This window comes from Equus quagga, chromosome 4, assembly GCF_021613505.1.
Source record: "Equus quagga isolate Etosha38 chromosome 4, UCLA_HA_Equagga_1.0, whole genome shotgun sequence".
NCBI lineage: Eukaryota > Metazoa > Chordata > Mammalia > Perissodactyla > Equidae > Equus > Equus quagga.
The window spans coordinates 20822976-20847577 of record NC_060270.1 but is presented as its reverse complement, the minus strand read 5'-3'; the positions used below and the strand labels follow the sequence as shown (position 1 = coordinate 20847577).

The window sequence follows — 24602 nt, the reverse complement described above, 5'->3', positions numbered from 1 at the left end:
TATTGCTAAATTCTCAAAATGCCCAGTTTGAGCGCACCATCTGTTTTTTGATGGACTGTGGCTGATAGAAGGTTATTTATAAAGATCAGAGTTTGGGAAACACTGACCCAAAGAAAATCCACCTATATTCCCAAAATATCTCTCTGATCCCCCAGACCTTCCACATATCCAGCGAAGCCAACGGTAAGGTATGGTGAACGGCACCATCTCCCTCCCCAGGCTCCACCCCCTCTCTTTTTCCAAGCACTTCTTTTCGGTTGCTATTTTAATAAAGAGGATTCAGCATCTACTTTTTTCTCCAGCCCCACAGACTGTAAATCACACATTTTGTACATAACAGAATTCCATTCCAATAAAACAATGACATGATTCAGATATTCCATGGAGTTTTATTCTTTTTAAAAAGCATTTTCCCTGTGTATGTTTCTAGTGAATCTTAGGTACAGATGCCCAACGATGTGGGGCAATTGCAGTTCGATATGAACAGGAAAGCTGAAATGTTATCCTTGGAAGCCTCTTCAAATTGGCAATGGAGGCAAAACCCTAAAATGAATGCTTTCTCCCCTCTACAGTGGCTAATTATGCAGAAAATAAGCAAGAGCTTTGCCCTCCTTCTCAGTAGTGATGACCTAGAATAAGTTAAACTCCTCCCACTCTGAAATCCAGGGAGATGGATCCTGGACAGGCTTAGACTATCCACATGTTATTTTCAGGTCGTGAGAAGCAGTCACACTTGCTTGTAAGCTCACTGGCTCAGGTAAGCAGACCATCCTTTTACTGCAAGAGAAGAGCAACAAGAGGGGATGTGCTCAGGGCGGGTTCCTGGTTCGTCAGGAGAAACCAGGAGTTGTATGCTCTTGTGTTTCCATGCTGTCAGGTGACAGAAGTCTACAATCATCTAGATAGGAGCCCAGGGTGCTCCGAGGGCCCAGGGTGGTAAGACAAATACATAATAGAAGTGCCTGCTAGAGGCAGAGTAGAGGGGATTCTGGATCCACACCCACGAGTGTGACCAGTGGAGGCTAAGGAGGGAGGAAATATGCAATGAGAAATCTTTGTTCCAATAAAATCTTACATAGAAACTAAATCAAACACATATAAAACAGACCATATACATATATATAAACATTTTTTTCTCCCCTATCCCAGCCTCAGCCCTATGCTTCCTCAGCCTCCCCATTGCTTCAGCCTCCATCTTGCCTCTCCCTGCCACAGCCTTGCTGTTCTTCCCACCACCCCTCACCGTGACCCACCAGTCTCAGACCCTGTGTCACCGAGCTGCCACTCCCTCCTCTTACTGCTAACCCAACTTGATCTTCCCTGGCCTCACATCTGGATCCCCATGGAAATATATAGATGTATCTCAGATAAATATAAATATGTATATGTCCGATAAAACGGAATTTCTTATATTAAAATGGGAATGGGGAATTAAAGTCCACCCTCTTTTGTTTCCTAACATCCCAACCCAAGACGGCCCAGCAGGAAGTTCAGGAAAACCCTGGGTCTTTGTCATCTCTCCTTCAAGAAGCTAATCACCATAATGAGATTGTATGTCAACAAGCATCACACCCAAGGTCAGGATCATCCTTGTGGGTGGGTGTGTCTGGGGCAGGGGTAGACAAGGGGCTTACTTGTCATGGACAGGCAAAGGGACAGTGCAGAACCTCCCAACAATGATAGTCTGGTCTTTTTTCCAAACTCGGTTGGAAGCCTGAAACTTGAATTTCACTTGGTTGATCTGGCACTGAGGGTTGGGGTGAACTATGACTCCTTTCCCCTGGAGTTGCTGTCTAGGTCTGCAAGGAAAAGGGAGAGCAAGTTACCATAGCACCCTGGGTCTTCTTTCCCCTTGGCTCCTATGGGGCTCTGCTGGAAGCCCTGGTTACCTGTTACACACCAGAGCTTCCTCCCAGAAGGTGGGGACCATAGTCCCTTGTATCACCCTCACCAGCCCCCTGCCCGCATACCCACACCTTTGAACATGGCTCAGAAAGTATGTGTGGATTCTTGAAAGTCAGTAAGTGGACACTGCAGCAAAATAGTAGCTCTTGGATTTTCATATCTGGAAAAATGTCCCTCGTTCCCAGAGTCCTGGTTAGAGAAGAGATTCACTTTCAGAACCAACTGCCTGGAAGTCGGGCCCTCTGTTAGTTCAGTTCAAAGCATTTTGTGGGAGGACTACTCTATTTGAGACTATGACTGTGTGGATGGGAAAAAATAAACAAACAAAAAACAGATCTTGAAGCCAGAGAGAGCTGAGGTGGAGACCAGGTTTGTGTCTTGCCAGCTGTGTGGCTTTGGAGGCACATAATCCTAGGTCTGCAACCTGGCTCCCTCAGCGCTAGCTGTGAACTTGAACAGGGTTTGGATTCCATTGACTCAGCCTGGGGACCCAGAGTGAAAATAATCCGGGTGTCTCTTAACCCACCCCCTTGGGCTTACCCCTCAAATTCCCCACTGGTTTGCAAGATTCAGCCACCACTTTGGCCTCATGGCCTGAGACAAAGACGAAGGAACCATCAGAGGCAGAAGGGACCCTGAGAAAGAGGAAGAGCGGGGAGGACGCTGCTTCAACCTCTGCACATCCGCACTGGGTGCCGTCAAGAGGGGAGCCACGGCCCGGCCAGCTCGGTTTCCCTTTCCTTTCTGGCCTCTGCGGAGTGATGAAATGTCTTAACCCAGCCTTAGTCATATAGTTTGTTTTTTCCTTTTGAGAAAGATCCTGTATAACTTTAAAAGCTGTTCTTTTTTAAAAAAAATTTCAGAAGTACTTTGAAATATTTCAGAGACAAAGTAAGTAGACTGTCCCCTTTAAGAAGTTGCTGCAATAGGAGAAGCTTGCAAACTAGAAGGGGTAGGAAGGACCCTGTGAATGGCCTGGGGATTTGGCCCCAGTAAATTTTCTAATTAGAAGGAAACCTGGGGGCTTCACAAAACTATAGAAAGTAGGGGAAAGATCACACAGAAGCCCTCATCCTTTCTTTTCAATTTTTGTTCTGCAAGAGAAAAACACAAGGAATTGAAGATAATCATGTTCGGACAGCATTCTTCGAAAGAGCATGCAAATCTCTCGGGAGAGGGAAGAATTGTGATTGTCCATTCAAATCACTCAGGGAGCGTTAAAAGGTCTATCTGTGAGACCCAGAGATTCTGCTGCGATTGGTCTGGGGTGAGGCTTGGCGACGGTATTTTTCAAAGCTCTCCAGGTGATTCTAAAGTGCAGCCAGAGTTGTGTGTCACTGTCATGACTCCTGCCAGCGTTGGCTCATCTACCAACGGGCTGGAGAAGTGATGAAAATACCCTTGTAGAAGTAACAACCTTGAACTGATGTAATGAAAATTATTCAGCTATAATCTGCAAACTATAATCTGCCAGCTATAATCAGCTATCATTTGCAATCTTGAATCCCGCTCAGTGCTCAGGTGGGCGCCCGAAGACCCGTGTTGGGGAGCTGACTGCCTGCTGTACCTTGCTGTGTGGCCTGGGGGAGCTGGAACCCTGGCTGGTGGCAAGGTGTTCGGGAGCCCAGAGGTAGTTCGCCCCTCCCAGCAGAAACTCCTCTTCCCTGACGGTGTGGTTAACGTCCAACACCGCAGCCTCAGAAACGTTTCTAAGCCCAAATCTGATGTGGTCGCTCTCTTGTTTAAAATTCCCAGTGGTTCCCCAAACTGCTCTCAGGATAAAAACCAAAATCCCAAATTTGCTCCAAGACCTGGCCTGGTCTGGCCCTGATTGACGCCAGCCTCCTGTCATCCCCCTGCTGTCTGCTCCCAGTGTCACATTCTCACTCACCCCCTGCCTGAGTACCTCCTGCGAATCCTTCAAACCTTTCCTCAAACGTCACTTCCTCGCACTCGGTCAGGCTCCGTCTAACATGACCTCATGCCATCTGCCTCTGTCGACAAGTGTCCATTTCTATGTGTGCGCCCTGGTCATCTCCTTGTCTGTGCTCCAGCCATTCTGCTGCAAACCATAGTTCTCAGGCTCCCCTGCCAGCAGGTTCCAGCGAGGTCTAAGGCACAGGAGGCACTCACGGTGGGCAACTGCTCTGGGCAGTGGTACCGGAGCAGCTGCGTTTCCTCCCGGCTTCCAGCTCCTGCCAAGCACACCTCCCTGTGGAATCCCGCTCAGTGCTCTGCCAGCATCATCCCTAGCTTTGTCCCTCTAGTCCTGAGCTGGGAGTGACTCCTGTTGCTGATCTCTGCCTTGCCTCCCCATCCCCGTTTTGGGTTTTCAGCTCTCCCAACATATTTGTAATGAGTTCCTTGTCTCAGATTCCTTCTATTGGACCTAGTCTGGGCTCTGGGTCTGCAGTGGACCCTGACTGAGACCGTGACTTGTCTGATGATTCCGTCTCCTGCAGGCCTGTGAGAAACTAACCAATTGCTTTTTAAAGACACACGCTCTGCTGCTGCTGAGTTCCTAAGCCCTGCTCGGCCTGTGGCTTCCCACAGTGAGGTTCTCTGCCCCTTCTTCTCAGGCCTGCTTGGTGCACATGTGACTCAACAAAGGAAGGAAATCCTTAGCCCAGTTTCAAGGACTGGCACCACCAGCATCAGGCCCTGCCGGCCCTCACCTTGCACTCCTTGGCTAACTGACCCTCTGCCTGGGACTCTATTCTGGTAACCCACCAGCACGGCCTCCTGCCTGGAGCGGGTGCTTCCCCAGCTCTGGACAGCCCTCCCTGGGCTAGTGGCTGAGGCCTTTCTACTTGCTGACGTCTCTGATGCCCCCTTCCTAGACTCCCCAATACTGTTTCCTACTGGGGACCCAATTCCCACGTTCTCACCACCTGTTGGGGCACCCTATTACTGCTGCCTGCCCACCTCATCTGCTCTAGTCTGCATACACTACGCTTGGACCTAGTACTGATCCTGAGCCTGGAATAGCTGCCCCTCACGCATCTCTGGATGCTGCGGTCACCCCCACCCCAAGGCCGGTCGGCTCCGCCCACCCATCCACGATCACACAGTGCCTGACCCGAGATATACATGTGTGCGCGTGCGTGTGTGTGTGTACTGAAACTGGAAAGGCGACTAAGTCCTAAGGAGGGAGGCCAGCCACGTGGGACACTTACGTACATGGTGATCTTGACCGAAGAGGTGACATTGCCGCTAAGAAAGGTGACCGCGATGCTGGTGTCCTTGTTTCTCGGCTCCTGCAAGTAAAACTCCACGAGGCTGTGATGCACTAAGAAAGCAAAGCAGAGCAGATGACTGAGCCAGAGGTCAGTGGTGACAATGCGCAAAAAGCCCCAAAGCGCAGCAGCAGCGTGGTCAGGAATCTCCGCTCTGCCTCCCAGTCGCTGTGGGACCTGGAGCAGATTACCTGTCACGCAGATCCTCAGCTTCCTCAAGAGCAAATTGGGGATAATAAAAACAGATACCCCACAGGTCTGAATGAGAATTAAATGAGTTAATACATAGAAAGTCCTTAGCGGGTGCCTGTGCCAAGGAAGCAGTCAATGCATGTCAGTTTTTATTATTGCTTGTATCGCTATAAGGTCCCACTCCTCCCTGCTTGGTGACATCAGCCTAGTGGTGTGATTTTGAAAGAACCAAAAAGGACCTATGTTATCCTAAATAATTGACTCATAAAATATAGCAATGCCCCTCCCCCATACACACAGTGTCGGGGACCCAGTCGTGTGTGTAGGAGGCAACTGTTGCCCTGCCTGTGGCAGCTGGGTGCCTGTGTGTGTCTTGGTTAGAACACGGGCTGAGAAATATGACCTACTGACAGCAGGTTCTCAGAAGAGGGGGCGAGAGGGGAGGCAGACGGGCATGGGAAGGGTGCGGATGGGGGAGCGGGAGGACCTGGAGCTGCATCCTGACGTTTTCCCGCAGCCGTGTAGCCCCAGCTGTGGGCACATCACTTAGCCCCTCAGAGCCTCCCTTTCCTCACACCCACCTCTCAGAGCTGGGCTGTCAAGTGAGCTGACATTTGTGAACACCCACAGTTGACTCTCCTAACCCACCTCATTCCTAAGAGGTAGCCATGAATTCTCTCTGGCCGGAAGTTAGAAACACCCCCATCTCGTCTCCCAAATTCTCCCGTGGACAAAGGGAAGGGAATTACTACTTATTGAGTTCCAGTCGCTGTGCTGGTGACTTCTGTATACCCTTTTATTTTATCCTCACAATTGATTCTTTGAAGTAGGTACTGTTATTGTTTCTATTTTCATATGATATGGGGATCAGAAAAGTTAAGGAACTTGCTCCTGATCACACAGCTGGCAAGTGGAGAAGAGGAGATTCAACTCCAGGTCTGCATGACCAGAGTTTGAGCTTTGGGCTCTACTCCCACTGCACCAGGCCTTCTAGCACCGAAAAGGTATGGCCACAAAGATCCCTCCACCAACCAGACGTGAGCTGATCAGAAAATCAGTTAGAATTAGGGTGGCCATATAATTTACCATCCAAACCAGCATACTTTTGTCCTGTACACACAATAAACCAGACAGGACCCCAGGATCACAAGTGTAAGCCAGGAAGTATAGTCAGCCTCGTTGAGATGCAAACAGCACAGATGGGTCCACCTGTAACGTATTTCACAGATTCTACGACACACTTTCCTCTCATGTTTAACATCTTTTGCAATCACTGGCATCTTAGCTGCAATGAAATGCAGTGGTTAGAAGCAACAGTGCACAGTTGGAATATGTATACAAAGGGGAAGGAGGGCAGAGGGCAAGGATCAATATTCCTCAGGGAGCCTGACCTAGGAGGGCTGCCAAGGTGGGAGACACACAGGATGGGCACAAGGAGGGGGCAAAGAAGTATGGCAGGAAGGAAGAAGCCAGAGGCGACTCCCAAGTACCACTCTAGAGGGAGTCCACAGTGGAGGGCAGATTTCCATGGTAGGAGGGACTGACTGACTCCAAAAGTTCTGGTGCTATCTAAGACCATTAGCAACTTCACCCACTTCTCGTGACATCTTTGCCCCAGTCTTCCACTTCCCACCTTGGCTGCCATGCTGGGATGGATACAGCCTAAGTTGGAGCCCTGGATTCTGCTGGATGGCACACTCGCAGAGCTGAGCCATGTATTTTCCCCCATCTCACCACAGTATGGAGCCTTGGAAGAAGTCAGAAGGTAGACTTTCACTTCCTTGGGAAGTGGCTCTATCTTGACACCATCTTGTTCCACCAGCCCTGGAAATAAAGAAGCAAAGACAGCAGAGCCCTGAGGAGGCCATTTCAGGGTCCTGTGGTATCCAGCCATTATTATTAGTTCATGCACCCGTTCATTCTACAGACAACTGCACTGTACTCTCATTGTGTGCCGTGCCCTATGGTAAGTCCCAGGATACAAGCAACTCAGTCCAGCAGAGGATGGACACACAAGGAAACGGCAAGCACATTCTTCAGATCAGCTGGCGTATTCTCGGGAGATATTTATAAGAAATTTGAAATTAGGTCTCTAACTTGTAAATAACAATCTATATGACAGTTGTTCTAACGGCATGTGTGTCCTGTGCAGTGGGAGCCCAGGGAAGTGTTTGACCTGAAGAATAGTGGTTGGAAAGTTGGGGAAGGGCATTCCAGATAGAAAGTACAGTTGGGCAGAGGCCCATGGGGTGAGGAAACATGAAAAACTCTCAGGAGTATGAGTAGTTAGCATCCTGGAGGGCTCAGTGCCATGGAAGGTATAGTGAGAGATGAGGCTGGGCAGACAGTGTGAAGTGGTTCTCACACCAGCCAGACTGTCACATGTGGGTGGTAAGTGGGAGAGTGAGGAAGGGGGAAGGAACCATTTACACTTCCCAGGAGTTTCTCCTGGACTCCTTCATCCTGGATAGCCCCAGGATATTTGCAGCAATAATCTGCACAAGATGAGATGAGGTCAGATCCCTCTGCCTTCCTGGAGCTCTTCTCCCCAGACTGGCCTGGATCATTCAGGAATGTGCTCCACCTGACCAGAAATTAGGCACCTCTCTAGTTGGCGCATGGCCACCACAGCTTCACACCTCTACAGTGGGCCACGTGTGCCAGTCTTGGGGACTGTCCCACAACACCTTGATTTAGAGTCTGTAAGGAGTTGGAGAATGGCTGGCCTAGCCAGAAAGACCTATAGCAAGCATCCTTTCTGAGAGAGGGGTCAGGCGCTCTGGACTATACTGATGTTTCTAGAGAGCGTCCTGAGACCAGACTTGTGGGCAAGGGGCTGTGTGTGAAGGATGTGTGCAGAGTGAGTATGGCATCAGGCAGAAGCATAAAGGGTGAAGGGTAGAATACAGAGGGCCAAATGCCATCTCCCAGGTGAGAACAGGCTGAACACCTCATCGGTTAATTTCTTCACCCCAGTCGGGTAGATTTCTTCCCCACAGGAGATCAGGACTTAAAGAGGTGATAAGTAGCAAGACCTGGGCTTTCCCCAAATTGTCAAAGGAAGACGAAAGAGTGGCATTTACCGATCCTTGGACAGGAAAGCAGAAAAGGGTTAAAACAATCCAGACAATGTCCAGCAAGGAAAGCCTTGTAGCTGGCACAGGGAAAGGCCATCAACGGACAGGAATTCTCCAGGGCGCTGATGTAAAGGTGCACAGCCCTCATGTGATCACAGATCAGATAACTGTAGCCTGAACAGGGAGGAAAAACACAGCAAAGGTTTCAGTTCAAGACGAATGGAAACTCCCTCTGTGTTACTTATTGTAACTCTATTGAATGTTGCATTCCAGCAGGCTATAAATACATGGGATGTCCCCAGAGCCACATTTTAAAAATATTAGTTGGCATAGTTACTGCACTCTCCCTCTTCCTTTTCATTTTCCTAGGATACCTAAGCTTAATCTACCAAGAAAATTGCTTCTTTTGAAACCCATTCTTCCGTGATCATGCAAACTCTCTTTCTGAAAATGGGAGCAGATGGAGAGTTGAAGACTCCGACCCTACTTCTCAAAATGGATATCTGTCTGCACATTTTTATCTTCTGTATCATCACCCACACAACCAAATGTTTACAACCTTGTTACACCCAACCCTGGAATGAGACAATGAAGGGAGTCAGCAACAGCTCATGGTCAATCTCTGAAAGCAAATGTGCTGAGGTTCACTTGGCCAAAGGACTGATATGCTGAATTTGCCAAATGTCCCAATTTAACAGAAACTTGGTTTTCTTGTTATTGTTGTTGTATATTATTTTAAAAGTTGCAATAACTCACATTGGATGAATCGGCTGGGGCTAAGAGGTCTGTAGTGAGCCGCAACTCCAGAGTTCTGGGTCTTCAAACTTTTCCTTCACCTTGGGACCCACTAAGAGGGACCTACACCAAATCTGAGCTGTGTGTTGACTTTCCTTTCTCCATGGTTGGGACACTGTCTAAGGCCAAGCTCTTCTAACTGCAGCAGGGAGCTGGGACAGACACAAACTAAACCGTTCTCAAATTGTGTTATGAACAAAAATGAAAAGTGGTCAACTAGAATGCCACAGAAAATTTCAAAAGCCGTTAAAACCAAACTATCCCATTTAATTAGAATTGCTGGAAAATTTATAAATTGTTAAAAGAAACATGTTTTTGGGAAAATCAGTAAATTTGGTAAATTAGATTAATGAGTATTCAATAAAATTGTCAAAAGAATCCTCAAAATGTTAAAACATTGGCAGAGCAGGAAAAGACTAAAAACACAGTCAACAGAAATCAGGGTAAAATTCCCATATGAAATGCTGATTGGTTGGCTATGTTCATAAGAAGAATATAAGAAGAGTAAACAACCCTTGTTTGATAATTTTAATATTATTTGAAATGATAATAAGAAAAATATATCCAGTGAATATATTCAAAAAGAACATTCCAGAGGAATATATTTAGAAGAGAAGAAATATATATTCATTAAACGTATTCAGGAAAATTATCTTGAAAACAATTTTGGAGAACTGTTAAATTTAGTAAATTTGGGGAAAAGATCATGCAGAGAATTGATCCTTTAGCCAGGCAGCTTTGGGCAAATTGATCTGCTTCTGCCACAACTAGGCTGTGCAGAGGATGTAGCTAGTGTAGACTTATGCCACAAAGCTGGGCCCAGGAAGAAGAGCTTATTGGCTTGAGGGATGTTAGATCACAGCAGGGCCTAAGAAGTGGGAGGGCAGCATAAGCATGGTGCAGGCTTTTCACTTCAGGCACTCCTCCCCCAGAATTCCTGGGCTCCAAAGACAATCATTCGATAAGTGCTGAGCAAGCTTTATGGGACCTGGCAAAGGACACAGGAAGGAAAACCCTCTGTGGCTCACACTGGATGACTCTACATGAAGGCTGGTGGTGAATTCCAGTCTCTAGGGTAACTTTCCAACTTTCTGGCTTTCTTACCTGCATGAATGAAGCTGGGACAGCCGGGCTGGTCTTGGCCTCCGTTGACGAAGTAGTCCACATGTCCGACAGGAATGCGAATACCCAGATCTGAAAGGAGGCAGAGCCCCGTTAACTTCTTACTGCAGGGGCATATGTCCCATGTCCCACAGCAGGGTCTGCTGGTGGCAGAGCCCAAGGTCTGACCTCAGAAGCCCACCCACTGTCTGTGCTGCATGGGTGCCCACCTCACTCCCGAGTGCTGTGAGCCTACAGAACTAGCTCTCAGTTTTCTAAAGGGGCAAAGGAAGCAAAAGAAGCAAAGGAAGCAGAGAAGAATAAATTCATAAGATACTCATATTTGCTAAATAAAGTCAGGAAGAATATCCCTTAACACGTGTTTTTATAAATCAGGAACTATTATAAGCTTGGTAAATTTCCTTGTCAAATAGTTTCTATTTTGCTTCTGGCAATACTTCAGATAAATATGTTTGAGGCCACATTTCCACAGTCTCCCGTGTAACATATTTTTGTGCTCTCCTGACTGAGCAGAAGTATGACCTGGCTCTGAAGAGATGAGTTCGAGAGCCTGTTGCCCTCATCTCATCATTGTGACCATATCTGACCCCTCTGACTGGGTCAGATCCAGCTGCCAAAGACCCTGATTTTCTCCTTCATATCATCTGTCGCTGTTGTAAGCAATTGATGGGTATTATTTGACTAATGTCATCTATCCAGGGGTTAAGCAATGACCTAGAAGTCATCCTCAGTTCCTTCCTTTCTCTCACTCCCTGCATCCAGCCCATCACCAGGCCGGTCAGCTCTACCTCCAAAATCTATTCTGAATCTTTCCACTTCTCTCTGTCTCTACTGCCACCACCTCTGCCCAAGCCACCATCCTCTCTCACCCAGACTACCACTGCAAACACCCTCCAAAGAGCCTCTGGGCTTCCCTTTGTGCCTTCCTGCAGTCCATCCTCTGCATAGCAGCCACAGAAACTTTTTAAAGAAGTTCAAGTCATTGCCTGGTTCCCACTGATCGTAGAATAAAACTTAAACTCCTTGCATGCCCAGCTTGGTCCTGCTCCCTCTTCTCTAACTGCGCTTGGGACCTCATTCACTGTCCTCTAACCACGGCGTTTTCTTTCCTGTCCCCACCCATGTCCAGGCTTTTCTTTTGGTTGTCCTCTCCACCTAGAATGTTCTCCCAGCTCTACCCAGGGCTGACTCATGCTCATCCGCAAAGTCTCACTTTGAATATCGCCTCCTTGGACAGACTTTCTTCAATAATCCTACTTGAAGTAGGCCCCCTGCCCAAGTCACATCTGTCCCACATCCTTCATTATCATAACCACAACGTGTAATGATCTTATCTGTGTACTTGTTTGTAAGCTCCTCAACAGCAAGGCCATTACTTGTCTTTTTTTTCTGCTGAGTCCCCAGTACCAGCAGAGTACGTGACACATGTGAGTGCCTAAGAAATAGTTATTGAAGGAATAAAGGAATGCATGCTTGCCCGACTGGCCTATATGTTCCACATGGGCAGGGACTTTATTCAATATCTTGTTCATTGCAGTATTCTCAGTGCCTACTAAATAGCTCAATAAAGATTGAATAAATGGAATAATTATAAAGATTGATTGAATAAATGAAATAATTATAAAGATTGATTGAATAAATGGAATAATTTTGGGGGTCACGTTAGGAAGAGATCCAGCTTTGAAGGGGATTGGGAGGCCTAGCTCAGGTAAATGGGCACCTAATAAGTCACCTATTTAGCAAATTTAGCGACAGAAGGGGTTAACCCTGTTAATTAATGCAATTAATTAACCCAACAGCTAAGCAGAGGCCTATGGGTTTCGGGTTCCTAATGAAATGAAGGTAAGAAAGAGGGTTGAACAAGATGACTGCATGGTTTCTTCTAGAATCATGAATCTGTGAGTTATGGATGCTAAAAAAATGCTTCTGACCAAAGGAAATGAGACATAGACATCTCTCACTCGAACTGCAGACACTTCGGGTCAGAGACAGACGTTATTTCTTCTTGCACCCACCATGCTGAGCACAGGGCCGGGGACAGACTCCGTGGGCATTTGATATCAAGTAGAAATGAGAAGGACTGCTCACCTCCTTTTCCAGCTGGTCAGAAGAGCTTCATTTGCTCATAATGGAATCAGAGTTGGAGGAGGGGTGTCTTCCCTGTGCCTATCATTATTGGAGGGGGAATTTCTCGTTCTTCACTGGACTGAAGGGCTGGGCTCATCCTCCAGGGAGGAAGGAAGTACTGAGAGGCCTGCATATCTGCCCTGGGAGTGGAATGCCCCAATCCCCTGGGGCTAGGCACATTCACCCTGAAAAAGCAGCATGACTTTCCCATATATCAACCAGGCAGCAGTGCCCTCAGAAATATGACCTCAGCACAGGTTTAGTGTTGAATCAGAGAATGTGACTCACGAGCAAACATTTTTGGTCCACGAATGAGAATCTTCCTGCCTGCAGCTGGCTTAAAATAAAACCATTCACCTCAGTGTCAGAGACTGACAGAACTGGAAGAGACATTCAAGACCACTGTTAAACTCCTCACTGCGCAACAGAAGCTCGGAGCGGGAAGGAATCTGCCCAGGGCCACACAGCTAGATGCCAGTCTTCTAGCCCCTGCCCTATGCTGATTCCCCCACCCCAGGAAGGTCACCCCAGCTCACTGTCCGTGTCTGTGTGGATGGCTTCCACGAAGAGGGCGTCTCCAGCATCCAGGCGCTCCTCCAGGCTGGCTCTGGTGTACTCTGGTCCAGCGGGGTCCAGACCTGCAAGGATAGACTGACGTCAGGGGCTTCCTCTCAGCTGCAGGAACCCTCATGGACTTACCACAACCCAGCCCAGCAGCCCTTCCGGTTCAGGTCAGCGAGTCCAACCAGGACCCAAGGGTGGAGAACTAGCTCAGGACCACCCTACCCAGAGAACCCCACTGTGTCGTCTCTAACCTCTCAACAACCCAGCTTCTCTGGCTGTAAAATGAGCTAGATAACACCAACCATTTGGCAAGGGTTAATGTGAGTGACATTAATCCTCATGTAAGAATAACAGTAGCTATACTTTGTGAGCAGTTACTATGTGCCAGGCCTCCTGCTGGGCAGTTTCACACACTTGAGTCCCCACAAGAACACAGTGAAGTAAATCTTACTCTCCTCACGTCTTAGTCTGGATCCCTTTCCCTCTTCCTCCCAAAATGCAGGCCCTGAGACAGGCATTTAAAGGGCAAGTAGCTTATTTGGGAGAAGATAGAAGAAAGCATAGTGAGGGAGTGGGAAAATGACTCAGAGAAGGAAGGAAAATTTTAATGACTGGGTTATCACCTTGGGCGACTGAGTCCTCTCCCGTTGGGCCCCTCTGAGGGACTCTGTAGAACAGGCCTCAGAATTGTTCCATGGAAGGGCCAGGAAGCTGGGGTATTTACCACACAACTCTAGTCCCTTATGGATTGAGAATGGTTCCTGGAGCCTAAAGTCCCCTGAACTTTGCAGATATTTAGCAAAACTGTCTAACAGTGATTTTCACAGTGGGCCAAGGAAATACGGGCTGTTACAACCCATTTTACAGATGTAGAAACTGAGGCTTAGAAAGCAAAACATGGCCTCTTACACCGACATTAGAGATCCTGCAATAATAACACAATACCGTTTCATGCAAAAGGACCACAATAAATAAATTGTATTGGTAATAGATGACCCTGTGGTCACAAGACCAAAGACTCAACCCGCCCCCCTGCTCGCCTCAGCAAAGGCACTTCCAGGCATTCTCTCTCTACCTCTACACCTGGGACGGCGGGCAGGGAAGAATGTTACCTGTGATCCGTCCCAATTGGCCTTTGTAGAAATGTCCCACCATGCCCCCAACGTGGGCCCCTAGGCTGACACCAATGATGTGGACGGAGGACTTCGATACACCCAGTACCTAGAACGGGACATTTACAGGGAGCTGTATGTGGGCCCCAGTGGCCCCTGGCCTCACAAGGTCACACTTTTCCCTGTGGTTTCAGAAGCAGAAGGCCCCGGGTATGCTACACTCGCACACAGGCTTCAGGAAAAAGAGGCAGAATTCCCATCCCGTGTATCACTTGCCCTCTTCCTGGCTTCCCCTCACTTTCCCTTGACAATCCCCTCACTTTCCCTTTGGTGCCCAAAGTGTGTGAGTAATGACTGTGGCCATTCCCTGTTGAGTGACTAAAAAAGCTGGCCTTCGGTACTCTCTATCTAAGGTGCAGTGGCACATTTTACAGAGGCGGAGCGGGAGGCTCAGAGAGGTTCCAGAACCTGCCCAAGGTCAGCATTGTAAGTGGCAGAGCTGAGATTTGAACCGAAGCCCCACAAGCCACTGGGTGGCTCTGCTTCTGTCCTAAAGCTCCTCCTCATGTGTCGTTTCTTTCTTTCTGACCCCTCGCCCCTCCATAAACAGAAAAAACTCACCCCAAGCTCTCTGCACCTACCAGGAGTTTACTGAGGAAACGAGAGATCTCGAGTCCCAGCTTGACCACATTTTCCACGGCCGAGTAGTAGGCCGCTGTAGAGCCGTAAACCCAGTCCACGGCAATCACGTTCGCATCCGCTGCCCGCAGAAGGGCCTCAATGAATTTATTGATCCAGGAAGGCTTTGTTCCTAAAGCTCTAGACGTGGGGCCAAGAAAGGATAGGAAAATTATCTGCCAAGCTGATATGCATTGTCGTGGAAGCCTCTATTAACAGAATAAACCCAGAAAAAAACAATCAAAACTAGAGAAGAGAGTATATCTGCAATAAATCACACAGCTCTTTGAGCACAGGAAGGACAGAATCCCAAAGTGACCAGGGCTGCTGCCTGCACACGTGCAGGCTTTGTGTAAATTATAGAGGGGACCTTTTGTCCAGGGAGATGCAGCCTCATGCCAGGGCTCAGAACTCAGGTCAGTTTCACTCATTCATTCATTCAGCAAATGGGCCAGGCAGTTTGCTAGGTGCTTTGTGAGAAATACAGTATGATAACACTTTTCTAGGAAAAGGAGAATGATAGAAAAATTTCAGAAAGCTTTCCCAAGAGGTTGGGATTGGAAAAGAAGTTTTCTCAATGGCCCATGGTACGGGAACAAGCAGAGCATGCTCCTGTGGACAGAGGAGCACAGACTGGGTATGTGCCATGCAATGTGGCCTCGGGGGAACTAGGGCAGACAGAGTGACGAGCCTGATGAGCTCTCTAGCTCTACTGGCTATCTCTGGGTTGGGGGTACACACTCAGTCTTGGACAGGGGTTGAACTCAAGATTTACTAGAGGAGACCTTGGCACAAGGGGAGGAGGGATGCCTAAGGAGGGATGGGGCTGAGTGCCTGCACTTCAGGGATTTGAGAAGCAGAGAGCCCAGAGACCAGGAAATGGTGATCCTTTGTGGAGTGCCTTGGTGCCCACCTCTTCACGGTGTGCTCCCCAACTCTCGTTGCTCTGTAGAGCTCCTATTTCACCACCTTCTCCCCTTGCCTCCTTCCAGCAACCTTTCCGTTTCTAGCCTTGTCAGTGGGCTTTGGAGAGAAGATGGTGAAAGGAAGAATGGCGATTGAGTTGAGACTCAGTGGCTATATATTACAACAAAACTTGGACTGTAAAACATCAAAAAAATTGAAGAAGAGAAGTGTCTGGCTCCCGAGAAATGCTAATCTCTGGGTCTGATGGAAGTAGCACCTATAAGTAGAAGTTTCTTAGGTCATGTAACCAGGGAAGAAGTGAAGAAGAGGAAATAAAACCCTTGGTAAAAGCACCATATGTTACCCCTGAGTGACTGTGCAAAGCCTGTGATGTCATTGGCTGAGACGAATCATAGAACCTATGCTTCAGTTATGAAAACCAAGGCTCTGTGTGCTAGAGTGACTTGTCCTGGATCACACATATTTACTGTTGGGGACTGTGTAGACAAGACTGAGGGGGAGGAGTAACGTATATGGCCAACAAGAATGAACAACATAATGTGTGTTCATGTTGATTGGAGACGTCTTCAAAGACAGCAGATGAGGGATGGAATATGTGACAGTAAATCCATTTCTTCTTTTGCTCCCCATTAACTTCCTTTGGCATTATGGTCACTTTCTAGTTCTTAGCTGAGGTGATCCTATTGGTTGCTTAACTCTTACCTGAATCCATGGATAATTAGTTTGGTTCCCAGAGTGACATTGAACCCAGAGTTTTGGATGTCACTACTTTCTTCAACCAGCTGCCCACAGCTAGGATGCGAAGGGGTGAAGAGGAGAAACTGGACTTTGAGATTGGTGCCTCGGAGGAGATTGGCGTTCTGGAAGTCAGTGCACTCTGGCAGTTGGGTAGGAGGTGCATCTCCTAAAGGAAAAAAACAAGAACAGTTCAAGGTGAGGTCATCTGTTCTTAGAAGGAAGAAAAATGTTCTTGAAAGGAAGAAAGAAACAGGGGCATACAGGTATTATAAGTCATTGAGCGCATTAATCAGACTCATTTATTAAAGAGCATCGTTTCTGTAACTGAAATGAATTTTTTTCGTGTCTAAAAGTAAAATGCCAGAGAAGAATATAAATATTGCTCACCTAGAGGAGATTAAAGCTCATAGCGATATGGATATCATTATGTGCTAAATCACGTCCCCCCATAAATTCATATGTTGAAGTTGTAGCCCTCAGTACCTGAGAATGTGACCGAATTTGGAGGTAGGGTCTTTACAGAGGTAATTAAATCAAAATGAGATTGTTAAGGTGGTCCTTAATCCAATATGACTGATGTCCTTATAAGAGGAGGGCACATTGTAAGAATTTGGACCATGTGAGGAGGAAAAACCCTATGAAGACACAAGGAGTAGATGGCCATCTGCAAGCCAAGGAGAGAGGCCTGGAACAAACCCTTCCCCCACGGCCTTCAGAGGAATCAACCCACTGCACCTTCATCTCAGACTTTGAGCCTCCAGGACTGTGGTTTAAGCAACCAGTCTGTGGCTCTTGGTTATGGCAGCCCTAGAAAACTAACACAGGTTTCTCAAAAGAACCCCAGGCAAAGAAATGAGCAGCTGCCCTGGGGACTAGGCTCACGCTGGTCTGAACACCCCACTCCAGCCTCATCACTTCTCACCCTCGTGAGCAGTCCAGCACTGCTCCCGAGCCTCCCAGTGCCCAGGGTACGGCCGCCTAGCCAGATGGTAGAGTAGCCACATCTACTCTACAGCACCTTCCAACGGACACCTTCAAACAGTATATTTTATGGTCAAGGTCAGTGAAGGATGGTTTAAAATACTGAACTGAAAAAGGCAGCATGAAACTGCTGCTTTCCATGGAACTAAAAATCTAGCCCATCTTCGAGATCCAAAATCCCACAGCCACATCCACTTCTGTGTAAAGAGGCGGGTTTCCTGACGCCCAGCGTGTCTTACAGGGAGAGACCAGAAGGAGCAGCAGGGCACACACTGACACACAGCACGCGGACCCAGTCGGGGCGCTGTTAGCAGCTACCTCACATTCCTGCCCTGGGACAAAGCCATTCACAGAATCAGAGGAGAGGTCCAGATTGCAGACTTTGGTTTGTGCAGGCCCCTTCACCAAGAATCCAGCAACTTTAGTTTTCTGGGATGGTTATCTGCCTTCAGAGGTAACTGGGCAGCACTTATACAACAAGTGTGTGGATCCAGGGTGCTCTGGGATGTGGTACTTAGTAGACTGTGGGATCCCCACCCTTAGAGAGTGCTAAGGTGCATCAGCAGTTTCACCACTTGTGTTTCTGGGCCCCAGACCTGGTCCCCAAGCGCCCTTGCACATCCCTTCTGAGCAGCCAGGTCTTGGACACTCCCTGGATGAAGCCCCACTCTAAGAGTGTACCCCTCCCCCTCCTCAGCATGCGATTTGAGCTCCCTTGGTACATGGTACATGAGAGAGAAAGATGCCTCATTCTACGACCTCATCTGCCTTCTCTAGCCTTTGGCTTTTTGAAGAAAAGATGAAAAGACTTTGCTTGAGCATGAGATTTGAATGACATAAATGAATAAATTTGCTCGATTGGTCATATACGGAAGGCTGCCTCCACCAGACAGACAATTGAGTCCTTTTAAATGAGCATAGTTGTCCTAAAGCAACGCCCACAAACATCAAGGAATCAATAGCATCCTGACAACACTAGCTAAACAAAATGTAATAAAATTAGAAATCAATAACAACAATAATTTTGAAATACATTTGGAGATTTAAAACCCCCCTTTTAAGTAATGTGTGTATGGGTTATCGAGTCCCTAGTCTCTAGTCTCAGTGAAGACCAGAGGATGTTAAAAACTGAATGACAATAAAACCAATACATATCCAAAATTGAGTAAAAAGCAAAAACAGCACGAGGGGATGCACATAACTTTTAATGCAAATATTAGGGGGAAAGGAAAGATATGGATTAGGTAAATTAATCTCGCAACTCAGAAAGTTGAAAAAAATACAGCAACTCAAAATAAGGGAAAGAAATATAAAAGAAATCATTATAATTAAAGAAAACAATGAGATATGAAGGACTTTGTTCATGACTCAGTCAGAGCAGTTGCCCAAGCCGAACCTGCTGGAGTCATCTCTGATTTCCCTTTCTCCCACACCCCACATACAAACGGTGAGTAAATCGTGTTGGCTCTCCCCTCAGAACTGAGTACTCAGAATCAAACCGTTCTCACTACCTACGGTGTTACCAGCTTGGTCCAAGTGACCGCCATCTCTCAAATCTATCACCGAAGCTGCAGCTATTTTTCCTGCCTCCCCTCATGGCCAAGTCCGTCTGTTTGCAACACGGCAGCCAAAAAAGCAAGTCACATCTCTGTGCAAAAGCCTCCAAGGCATTTCACTCAGAATAAAATCCAAAATCCTAACAGTGGATGAGAGCTCTAAATTTAGATCTAAACGCCCGCTCCTGGAGCCCTTTGCCTGTCCGCCTAGTTCCTCTTCACTCTAGATGGATGCCTGCCTGCGGGCCTTTGCACTGGCCGTTCCCTCTGCCTGGAGTGTCCCTCCCCAGATGTGCACATGGCTAGTTCCCTCTCCTCCTTCCAGTCTGTGTTTGTCAAATGTCTTCTCTCCTCCAAGCACCCTGTGTAAATTGCACCCTGCCTATGCTCCTCACCCCACTTCTCCCAATCTCCCTTATCCTAATCTGTTTATTTTGATAGCAATCAACACCTTCTATTCTGCTATGGAATTTACCAGTTTGCTATTAAACTTACTGTTTCTTGATTGCCCCACATTACAATATACTTTCAAAAAAGGCAGAAATTTTTATTTTCTTCTCCCTACTGCCTAAAATAGTGTTGGCCACACATGATAAACACCAAAAGCTAGTTCTTTGAAAGGAATAATAAACTCGATGTACTTTTGATAACAGAGTAAGAAAAAAAGGAGGAAGTCACAAGTAAACATTATAGAGAATTAAAAGGGGAAATAAATACAGTAGATTTTTTTTAAACCAAGAAAGAGCATGTTTATACCCACCCAAAAGTTAAAAATACAGATATTTTCCTAGAAAATGGATAATTTCCTAGAAAAATATAGCTTACTGAAACTTAGGCAAGAAAGAAAAAACAGAAAATCAAATGTAAAACTGTAGCATAAAGGAATTGAAACAGTAGTTTGAAATCTATTCATCAAAAAATTCTACCAGGCCAGTTTTACAGAGAAGTTCTACTGAACTGTCAATTCCCATCTTACACATATTGTTCCAGAGAATAGAAAAGGAGAGAGAGAATCCAAACTCCTTGTATGAAAATAGCCAAAATATCAAAACTAGACATGGACAGAAGGAGAAAGGAAAACTAAAGGCCAATTTCACTATTAAACACAGACATAAAAACTAGATAAAATGTCAACAAATCTAAACCCATCAAGGATAAAAAAAAAGCAAAGATATGTCATGGCCAAGTAGGGTTTAATTCAAGGAATGAAAAGATGGTTTAACATTAGAAAATGTATTAATGTAATTCACGTATGAACAAACTAAAAAAAAAATATGCTCGTCTCAATGGCTTGTAGGGAAAAAAATGTAGAAATGCAGATGTAGGAAAAAAAATGACAAAATTTAATACCCAACATTCTTTAACATAAGAAACAGTATCTATCAAAAAGCCTATAGCAACGGTTATACCCGCTGGTGAAACATTAGCAGCATTCCATTCGGAACTGGGAACAGATGAGAATATCTGCCATCAGTGCTTCTATCAAATATTGTGCTGGAAGTTTTAGTCCTAGCCAGTGAAACAGACAATGAAATGAGATAAAAGTCATAAAGTTTGTAAAGGGGGATAAAAAATTGCCAATATTTGCAGATGATAGAATAAAACTGTCGATCATTTAACAGCATGGAACGTGGCACCGTGACTCATGCTCAGATACCCCCGTCCCCTCAACCACGGCTCCAACCAAAGAGTAATGACGAATGAATGTAAAAGGAGAGAGAGGAAAAAGCCAGACGATCTCACATGTAGAAATAATATCTCCATGATCACGAACGAGAAGGGAATTACAAAATGGTGCTGGGTTCTGGGTCTGGGAGAAGGCAGTGGTTGTAAGAATTCAGCTCTATGATGTAAGTGGGCTCCCAAATTGCTCCATGTCGGGTGTGCAAGAGCCGCCCCAGGCCCGTCTGTGGCAGCCAGCGGTGGAGAGGGGCTCCCCAACTCGGGAAAGGAAGCCAACAATGAAAAACAGCTATTGACTTTTTACCTCGAGCTCCAGCTCCCTAGGGAGGCAGGATGGAGAGACAAGGCCTAACAGGAGCTGAGAGAACCCACCTGCCTGGAGGAGCGAGTCTAAAGACGAGAGGGGTGGGGGAGACACAGACAGATTGAGAGAGAGAAGCCACAAACAAACTTTCCATTGGAAATTAAGATGAAACTAATCTATTGTGTTAGAAGTCAAGATAACAGGTATCTTCGGGGTGGTTAGTGATTAAGATGGGATACAGCGCATGGGTTTTAGGAACCTGGTAATGTTTTGTTTCTTGATCTGGATAATGGTTATACAGGTGAATTCACCCTGAAAATTCATTCATCTGTGTATCAATAATCATGTGCACTTTTCTGAATGTGTGTTGTACTTCAATAACAAGTTTACTTACAAAAAAAAGCCTGCAAACAAAATGTTTATATAAAGAAATCAAATGTTTACAAAGATAGTCAATGAAGCCAATAAGTGAATCACGAATTCATTCCAGGTAAAATAAGGCTTAAAAAACCTTTGACATAGACTTTGAAGTAAGTATGCTGAGCATATACAAGTTTGAAAATAAACACAGCTTAAGATATTATGAAATAAAAATAGGCATAAATGATAAAATAAGTTATATAAGAAAAAGCTAATTAGAAAATTGGAAATAAAATAATATAGTCTTTAAAATAAAAATTAATCAATACTATAGCGTCTAGTGCAGAAGTAAAAGAAACTTTCTTTTTCCTGCTTTTTCTCCTCAAATCCCCCCAGTACATAGTTGTATGTTTTTGTTGTAGGTCCTTCTAGTTGTGGCATGTGGGACGCCACCTCAACATGGCCTGATGAGTGGTGCCGTGTCTAAGCCCAGGATCCCAACCCAGCGAAACCCTGGGGCACCGAAGCGGAGTGCACAAACTTAACCACTTGGCCATGGGGCTGGGTCTAAAAGAAACTTTTTAATATGAAAATGCAGTTAAAAAGTACAGACAACGGATCAAGAGGCTCCAACATTTATCCAGTACCTATTCTCTAAAGGAAGAGAAGGGAGAAGAAACAATATTTTGAAAAGATAATTATTAAGAATTTTCCATAACTAAAAAAAGATAGTTCTCCAATCAAAAATTATACTCAGGGTAATGAGCAAGATAAAAAATAAATAAATCTATACTAGACAGATTACAGTGTAACTGCAGATCTTCAAGGCTGAAAAAGATATTCTTAAAAATTTTCAGTGCCTGCCTGTGACCGAGTGGTTAAGTTCTCACGCTCCACTTCACAGCCTGGGGTTTCGCAGGTTTGGATCCTGGGCGCAGACATGACACTGCTTGTCAGGGCATGCTGAGGCAGCGTCCACATGCCACAACTAGAGGGACCCACAACTAAAAATATGCAACTATGTACTGGGGGGATTTGGGGAGAAAAAGCAGGGGAAAAAAAAAAGATTGGCAACAGTTGTTAGCTCAGGTGCCAATCTTTTAAAAAAAAAACTTCAGAAAAACGCATTGGAAAACAAAAGAAATGGGTAATTTTCTAGGAAAATATAATTTACTGAAACTGAGTCAAGAAGAAATTAGAAAACTGAAATAAACCTACTAGCATCAAAAACTTGATCAAGAGTCTTATCTGGCCCTAGAATACACTAGAGGCACATGGTTTTATTTGAGAACTCCACCAAACCTTTAAAGTACAGATAATCTTTATCTTATATAAACTGTTTCATAGGATAAAAACTTATTTTATGAGGTTATAATAATCGTAGTGTCAAAACCGGATAAGGGCAATACAAGAAAGAAAATGAGAGAGAAGTTTCATTTGTGAATATATATGCAAAATAATACATGTAAAAATATACAAAAATAAAAATAAACATTGGCAAATAAAATTCAACATTGTATTTAAAAAAATACACCATGACCAAAGGATTTGTCCCTGGTGATCTTAATCCTATTGGGCTAGCCCTTAGGGTTTAGAAGAAAATGTGATAGATTATCTGTATAGGAAGATTCCTTAAACAAGACACCAGAAGCAGAAATCAAGATAAAAAATAAGAATGAAGGCAACAATGTAATATTATCTTACCTATCAGCTTTACATTATGAAAAACGGTGGATACTACAAAGTGTTGATGGAGAGGTGGAGAAACAGTCATGCTCACATATTGATAAACAGTTGTAACTTCTTTGCAGGGTAGTTTTTCTCACATCCATCGAAAATGTGTAAGATATAAATGCTGTCCATCTAGTATATAGCTTATAAACAGCCGTTTAAAAAAAAACAAGAGGACTCTGGACCTTGATATGGAAGGATTTCACACACACACACACACACACACAAACATATTTTTACATATATATAACGAGGTTATTTTATAGACACACACACACACACATACACAAGTAAATGATTGAGTCAGGAGAAAGTACATGTGAAGCTAAGCAGCAGCTTTTAAAAGCCACCCATTGGTGCAGGTAGTGAGTACACTCATGCACAGAGCCCTGTGGAGCAGGGAGGGGCTGCTGAGGAGAGGAACGAAGGGTTACAGAGGAGGTACGAATCATGGACGCCCTCCTGGAAGATGGGAAGAACAGAAACAAACAAAAAGGTGGTATGAGCAACTCCAGGCAGAAGGAATAACACATGCTAAAGCCGGGGAAGGAGTATTCAGTGTCTTGAGGAGATGACAGAAAAGCAGTCTTCCTCTGGGAGCAGAGGGTGGGGAGCTGTCCCAGGGTGGGGCCCTGCTGTGGGAGGGGGCTCTTCACCAGTCAGAGAACCTCAATGCCACGGGAGGGTTTAGATTTGCTATATTAAGCAAGTGGGCATGGCGGGTAGGGTTTTACCCAGGAAAAGGTAGAATGCAAATGGCATCTGAGGGAAGTTCTTCTAACGGTCATCCGGTCATCCGTGGTTAGCAGGGGCTAGCTGTCACAGCCCAGCCCAGAGGGATGAGAAACCTGAACTTGAACTGGGTTGGCAAGATGAGAAAGGACATCTAACAACCTCAGTGACAAAATCGTTGTTAGTTTGGAAACTTTCAATTTTAAAATTAAATATATCTTGGGATAGTGGATGTTTACAAGATGAAAATGAATCGTATTTTGGAATTAATCAAATTTTACTTTCTTGCATTCATCCTGGCTTGTGCAAGGTGAAAAGAAGTAATGAGGGTTTTAGAAAAATGAGTAAAACGACTACGGGAAGTTCAATTTTTGTCACTTGAGAAAGAGCCCTGATTATCATCATTCCCATTATGATTGTAGGGTTTTTTTTTTTCCCTCTTTTAAATTCATCTCAGCAGAGGGCTTTTAGGGGACCTTCCAAAGGTTAGCACTGCATAATAGATGGTTTGAGAAATAGAATCGCCAACTGAAAGAAGTTCCGCCCAAGGCCCCAGCCTCCGACTTACCTGCACTTCCAACACGGAGCCACAGAAGGAGGCCCCACGCCCAGCAGCACCTCTCCCAGAGGCCTGGGGACATCGCTGAGCCGGAAGGCTCAGAGCTCGGGGCAGGGTGACCCCTTAATGCCAGAGAGCTCACAGAGCCCAGCCTCTCAGAGTTTTGAAGACCAAACACCCACCCACACTAATCATTAACTGGCCTCATGACCTGTGAAAGAAA

General features: G+C 45.7%; 1 protein-coding gene across 8 annotated transcripts; it reads right to left on the bottom strand.

Moving 5' to 3' along the window:
* Positions 1–369: 369 nt before the first annotated feature.
* Positions 370–24602, bottom strand: PLA1A (phospholipase A1 member A). Of its 8 annotated transcripts, XM_046657681.1 has the most exons (12): positions 24389–24601; positions 16438–16639; positions 14772–14949; positions 14131–14239; positions 12991–13092; positions 10310–10399; positions 8417–8584; positions 7068–7157; positions 5086–5194; positions 1975–2094; positions 1635–1799; positions 370–777 (listed from the first exon to the last, which is right to left on the bottom strand). In XM_046657681.1, the coding sequence occupies exons 1-12, from the start codon at positions 24459–24461 to the stop codon at positions 693–695; spliced, it is 1491 nt and encodes a 496-aa protein (XP_046513637.1). In that variant the 5' UTR covers positions 24462–24601; the 3' UTR covers positions 370–692. The 8 variants fall into 8 exon arrangements, with proteins under 8 accessions (XP_046513637.1, XP_046513638.1, XP_046513644.1 ...); XM_046657682.1 differs by lacking the exon at positions 1975–2094 and having other exon boundaries at positions 24389–24597; XM_046657684.1 differs by lacking the exons at positions 370–777; positions 1635–1799 and adding an exon at positions 2446–2540 and having other exon boundaries at positions 1979–2094.

Coding starts and splice junctions, on each gene's coding strand:
- PLA1A (XM_046657681.1), bottom strand. CDS start 24,461: ATGTCCCCAGGCCTCTGGGAGAGGTGCTGCTGGGCGTGGGGCCTCCTT. Junction 8,585..10,309: donor TCCCAGCTTCATTCATGCAG/GTAAGAAAGCCA, acceptor CTCCCTGTTCAG/GCTACAGTTATCTGATCTGT. Junction 1,800..1,974: donor TCTGAGCCATGTTCAAAGGT/GTGGGTATGCGG, acceptor TTTTCCTTGCAG/ACCTAGACAGCAACTCCAGG.